The sequence below is a fragment of the Gavialis gangeticus genome, unplaced genomic scaffold (assembly GCF_001723915.1).
Source record: "Gavialis gangeticus isolate Ggan-Ray unplaced genomic scaffold, GavGan_comp1, whole genome shotgun sequence".
NCBI lineage: Eukaryota > Metazoa > Chordata > Crocodylia > Gavialidae > Gavialis > Gavialis gangeticus.
The window spans coordinates 10,378,766-10,385,280 of NW_017729028.1; the positions used below are offsets into that span (position 1 = coordinate 10,378,766).

The 6,515-nt window shown below is 44.5% G+C and overlaps 1 protein-coding gene across 1 annotated transcript in view; it reads left to right on the forward strand.

Moving 5' to 3' along the window:
- The window catches only part of GREB1 (growth regulation by estrogen in breast cancer 1), a 219,612-nt gene that overhangs the window by 157,690 nt on the left and 55,407 nt on the right, over positions 1-6,515 (forward strand). The window contains exons 10-14 of the mRNA XM_019520757.1: positions 288-473; positions 1,746-2,096; positions 3,059-3,187; positions 5,762-5,890; positions 6,405-6,476. Coding sequence (XP_019376302.1) covers positions 288-473; positions 1,746-2,096; positions 3,059-3,187; positions 5,762-5,890; positions 6,405-6,476 — 867 coding nt within the window. The remainder of the gene's footprint in view (positions 1-287; positions 474-1,745; positions 2,097-3,058; positions 3,188-5,761; positions 5,891-6,404; positions 6,477-6,515) is intronic.

Sequence of the window (6,515 nt, forward strand, 5' to 3'; positions counted from 1 at the left end):
AGGGGTGGATGGTGGGGAGCTGCTTGGGGCCCGATCCTTGTTGTGGCAATATAAGAGATACCACCAGCCCCTTCCCCACCATCTGCCCTAAGGCACATGTGCCAAGCAAAATGCCTTTGCATGCCACATTCTGGCATGCATGCCAGGGGTTGCCTACCCCTGGTATAAACCAATGAATACTATCACACTGGCTTCTTCAAATTCTCCTGAGTACTAAAGTATAGCAGACTGTTTGATTCATACACATTAAATTAATTTGGTGAGTGCAAATATTGTTTATTTTACAGGTCATGGAAACTTCCCTTATCTTTGTGGGAACCTTAATGACATCATAGTGAGTCCACTTTTGTACACCTGCTACAGAAATTCTCAGTCTATATCTAGAGCTTATGAACAGTATGGTGCTTCCACAATACAGCCGATCTCAGAGGAGATGCAGCTGTTACTAACAGTCTACTACCTTGTTCAGCTAGGTGAGGTTTTTTTTTCATCTGTATAGAAGTAAAACATTTGCCATTGGTGAATGAAAAGGAACTATGGGGCTGAAGAGCAGTTACTAGCTGAGTTCCTTAAGGGTTATTTTTGTGTGTGATTTCATGTTTTCATTAATAAACTTGGAGTTGGAGTATGCTAATGATACTTGCAGATGATGTAAAGTTAAGAGGCACCGGCAATACAGAAGTACCAGAATATTATATGGGTAGCACTGGATGAACCGAGGATTAGCATATGTGTACTCCACTGATGCCTAGGGCTGCTGGGGCCTGGTTCTACATTTTGCTGAAATGTGCTCTAACTTACATTGACCATAATATCTGCTAGGTACTAGCCAGGACTTCTCCAGCAGGCCATGGTCTCATATAGGCTAGCTCCTGATAAGAAGCTGGAATGGAGTAACATGGAGGTAGTACAGCGTGTGGCTGGAAACAGATGTCATCTTCTGCCACCATAAATTTTTATGGTGGCACAAAGAATAAGTAAACACACATCCATGTGCCTTGTTTCACCACAAATGCCTAAAATCTGCAGACGGAATATAGGTGGTATCAATTTGTGCTACTTGATTGTGGTCAACGTCTGTTAGGTTTTTTAGGGCCCCTAAAGCCCAGGGAGTGCCTGCACAGGTTCCCCCATTTGTAGAGATGCATGCTTGGGATATCTGACTTGCGGTGTATCTGCAATTGGTTTTCCCAGTTGCAGAGGTGTGCTCAGGGATTCCCTAGGTGATCCTCTGCTAGCAAAGAAACCTGGGGCTGCCCTGTTTTCAGAGGCATGTTTGCCTGAGTGTTTTCTCTAGAATCGGGCGCCAGCTGGTGGACCTGGCCCTGTAGACCAATGGGCAGTGTCTGTCTCACCCAGTGAAGTGGCTCAGTTGACACATCCCAACACAGCTGATCCACTTCATTTGGTGACGCCTGTTTATACCTTGTGCTAAGCACTGGCTATTCCCCAGTGCTCAGGGAATGTCCAGCTTCTACTTAAGGCACATTGACCAAGAGACTCAGGGGGTTGTGATATGGGCCAGAATCTGGTTTCAAAGCTTGTATATGGGCAGAGGGCCTACTTATACTGCAAATTAGATATAACTTCAGGAAAGACAATGGAGTGATTATGTATTAAACCAAAATGGATCCAGGAGTCAAAGATTTTGTTTAGCTCTGTTTCTCAGATGAGAGGGTTTTATTTTGGCTAAGCATCATATTTTAAGTGGTTTATACTCTGTTCTTCTTTTGATGTTTCTTTAGCTTCAGACCAAGTCCCTTTGATTGAGGATTTGGAGCAAATATTCATGCGCTCATGGAGGGAGTCTCATCTCTCTGAAATCCGCCAGTATCAGCAGGCCCTTCCACAGACTTTCCCTCAGGTTCCCAGCCAGATTGCACCAGTGACATCTGCCCAGCTCCCCTGGCTAGCAGGGTTAGCTGCCAGTTCTTGCAATGACAGTGTCCATATCATTGAGTGCAGTTACTCTCTAGCTGAGGGACTTTCAGAAATGTTTAAGCTGATCATTGAAGGAAAGCTAGTGAAGACGAACTACGTGGTGATCCTATGCGCTAGCAGAAACAGAGCCATAGATTCCTGCATTGTGGTGACAGGTGAGATCACAGAGAAAATCTTTAGACCGACCTGTATAACTCTTATCATTGTCTGTTATGAGAAATTGGCTCGGTGTTTTCCCATGTAGAGCTAAATATTAGTTTAGTTTTCTTGCATCGCCATTTGTGCATGCACTTTTCTACATTTCTGGGTGAAGTGCCTCACTGTAAAGGAGTGTTTGCACATATATGACAATGAGCAAGCTAATTTTGAGGTTTGGTTGAAGCTACTTAGAAAGCTGTCCTGCTTTTAGTGTTTAATAGAAATATAACGTACTTGTAGTAGAGAATAGAATATGTTCCCAATTTCACAATTTTTTTTTTTAATCTCGGCTTTCTTCCTGGGACAGCTAAAGCCTAGTTGGGGCCATACTGATTAAAATGACAAAAGAATTACTAGAACACTACAGTTTTAATTAAAATACTGGGTTTGAACATGCACATAATAATGGATAAAAACCCATGCAATAATATCTTTACAGTTCAAATCCAGAGACTCTGTGCAGTCTTCTCTGCTTTAACAACTTCTGAAAGAAAAAAATATTAAGAGTGGGGTTTGCATAAATTGGGAGTGATATGTGTTACCTTTAATTTGAGGATATTCCCATAGCTGGGTATTATTATTACTTATAATGTAGAGCAGCATGGTAAAAGATATGACGTACAGACCAGATCTGGCTCATGGAGCCATATAATCTATTTGGCGAGGCTCCTGGAGGGACCAGAAATTTGGGAGTGGGATGAGCAGGACCAGGGCTTCCCTCTAAATTCTGGCATAAGGAGTCCTATTGGAGACATGCCAATAGTAGAGGGGTAAGCAACAGTTGTGTTAAACCCTGCAGCTCCCTGACCCCACTCATAACACTACTGTTTGAACAAGGAAGGTTGATTTAGAACATTGTCATTTTGGTTCAAACTGCATTCAACGTTTCATATAAAAAAGTGTCATTTTTGTTTTTTAGGGAAATACCAGGCAAGAGTTCTGTCTGAAAGCATGCTCACCCCTGCAGACTACCAGAAGGAAGTTAATTATCAACTGGTGACCGGGAAAGTTGAAACTCTGGGATCTTATTTTAGCACCCTCTGCCCAGGTATATAACATGCTATAAACAGACGTGATCCTAAGGGCCTGATCCTTTGAACTCAGTGGGAGTCTGTCAGAAAGGGACAATAACAATCTGGAAAAGTAAAACTTATCTGAAAAACGTCAGATCCCCATGTGCAAATTGCATTCATACATGCATATATTTCCATCAACACAAATGGAAATTAGTTGCCCATATCAAAGCATGGATATGGCTCTGTGCACAGTCTCTATCCAACACACTTCACTGCTGTATGCAGGCTGCCTCCTCAGCTGGTTGCACAGGTATGAGGGTGAGCTAATTAGCTCACTGCTACCTAATTTGTCCTGTCACTCAGTATTATTCCTTTGTCTTCATCTCAGTATAAACTCCATCCTGACCTCTGAAATGAGAGAGAATATTGCTACGAAACTATTATTTCACCAAGTGAGGATAATTGAGGCTGTGACTAGGGGAAATTAAGTTCATCAAGCCCATTAAATGCCATGAGACTTACTTGAGGAAGATTCTGCTTTCTTTGACCTATCATTTGCTTTTTTATGCAGAAGCTCCTTCTGCTCTAAGTTTCTTTTAAATACAACTCTTAAAGGCACTGAAGTGAACATTTTCTTTTTCTTGAGCAGTAGAAGTAAATGAAAGTCCTAAAATAATTGCTATGCACACTGTGTGGACTCACTGGATTGCACTTTGGAATCACCCTGGCTGTCCTTGGTTCAATTATAGGTATATTAAAATGTTTCTTCACAAGTGCTCAGTGAATACAGTACAATACTAGCACTGTGTTCTCTGAATGTCTTTCATTGGCCAAGAACAAGAAGGGCTCTGGATGAATGTAATGTGATATACGGTGGGCAACTGGTGCCTCCTGGGTCTGGGGGGAGTACCCGCAGAAGCTGGCAGCGGTGTCGGTGGTAGGGACGGAGCTGGTGAGCACCAGCAGATGCTGCCGGCAGCATCTGTGGTGGGGATGGCCTTGTCGGGGGGGCACATGCCCCCTGTGTCCCCACTACCAGTTGCCTATGCGGTGGCACAAATCAATAGGTGTCTTGTTTCTGTTTTTGTGTATCACCTGAGAAGACCTGGTAATATATCTTCCCATTTTGTGAAACTTTTTGAGATGTATCCTAATTATCCATTTCTGACTAAGGAAAAACTGAGACTTTTCAAAGTGTTTTTCTGCTGCCCATGAGAGAACAGAAGAGCCTGATGCTTAGGTAGTCACCTTGGCTGAAAGAGCTACTGCTCTGCTTTGTTTTGGAGTAGGGGTTTGAACCTAGGTCTTCATCCACCCATGAAAATGTCCTCAGCAGTGGGTGGCAGAGTTGTGTTCTGGCCCAGTGAAAATTTAGTTAAACCAAGGTTATTCAACTTCTAAATGACTAGGGGCCACACTTCTCATGGGCAACACCATTGGGAGCTGCAATTTTGGGGGACACAGCAGGGTAAACCATGAACCCCTGGGCTGTGGATGCCCCCTTCCTGCTGCATTGAGCACCCGCAACCTTCCTCCCCTGCTGCACCATGCACCCCAGCCTCCCTCTCAGCCAGGGGTGGATCCAGGATTTGGCCAAGAGAGGTATGGAAACAGTCACCTGTGCTGCAGGGCTGGCTGCACCCCCAGCTACCAGTCTCCCTCCTATTGGTGTGGATAGATTGGGAGTCTCTGGGGTTTTTGCTTTCCCCAAAGTAGGCAAGAATCCCCCACCCTTTCCCCTCCATGCTCAAAGGCATGCCCCTCCCTTTCCCTTTCATCCCTCCTTCTCCCACCAGCCCCTGTTGCTTTTCCCATTGTCCTGGGGTGGGGGAAGCTGTTCCTGCCTGCTCCAGCCAAGCTGTGTGGAGGCTAGGAACCATGGCAGTACTGGTTGCAATGGGCAGAGGGGGTGTTTTCTCTCTCTATGCCTGCTTCCAGAAGACTGGGCAGATTGGGGAACTCATTCCTCCCTTCCCCCTGCCATCACTGCTGCTGCTGTTGCTGTTCCTAGCTGAGCCCAGACCCTGCATGGTCTGGCTGCAGGAGCTTCCCTCTTGCTTGGGACAGCAGGAAAAGCAGCAGTGACACAGAGGGGAGAGGAGGGATGGGGAAGTGTCTTTGAACACAGAGGGGAGTCTTACATGCTTTGAAGACTTTAAAAAAGCCACCAGAAGCTCCCAAGATGTGGTTTGGTATGAAAGAGGGATTGCAGCCATGCCACAGCACCCCCTTTAGATCCACCCGTGCCCTCAGCTCTCTTTACTGGGCAGGGGCAGGAAACAGCAGCTAGAGGAGGGAAGTAGAGAGCCCAGAGTCTCCAACTGCTGATGCACACAGTAGGTAATGGCTGTGGTGGGAGGCCAGGGGTGGTAACTTAACCTTTGTGGGCTGCCAGTAGGACAGTCCTGATTTAAAAAGTGCATACAGATCCAACAGGAGCCAGCAAGAGAGCCTCAGTGCAGAATAGCAGAAGCCGGGGTTTCAGAGCATCTAACTGGAGTGTATAAAGTATTTAGAAGCCCCCTGATGAAAAATGCTGTTGGAGTTATGTGGTGTTATTATTATCAACATGAATATTAATATTCATTCTCCTTTCAATTTGGCAGAGGGTGACATTGATCTTTTGCTTGACAAATTTTATCAAGAAAACCAAGGCCACATTTCTTCATCTCTTTATGCTTCAGTGAATAAGCCAACAACAGCTCTAGATGGAACCGGAGCATCTGTGTGCACAAGTAAGTAATGAAGACATCTAGAAAGGGAGCAGAGTAGAGTAAAGCCTAACAATTTTTTGAGATTCCCCTTAATCACTGACCTCTGATCTCAGCCCCCATCTTTCCTATGTGTAATCTTTGAAAGTAAACATTGATTCTAATGTATACGCGGCTACAGTTCCACTCCACGATCGTCCTTCAAGTGGATCATTTATTTGATCTTAGTTTGTTTATTAAGTGAGGACTTTGACTTCATGAAGGCCTAAAGGGACATTCACAATACATGTGTGGAATTGAGTTCTTGGGCAGTTTGGGGACCAGGGAACATGTAGAGGAACTCTGAAAATTGATAGGCTTTACTCTCCCTCTGTCTGAAGGATTTCATTGCTTTAGAACATCTACATTATACAGGAGAGCTTCATACAAAGAACTTTACACCATGAGCTGTGAAGACTTCCAGGAGATAGCAGACTTTAAGGAGTATAAGATTAGACTTCTGTCACACAACTGAACAAATGTTTTTGCCTCTTCCCAGGTTATAATATTGAACAGCATCAGATTCGTCCATTCCAGCTGGCAGTGGCTCAGAAATTGTTGTCTCATGTTTGCTCAATTGCTGACTCCAGCACTCAAAATCTTGATTTGG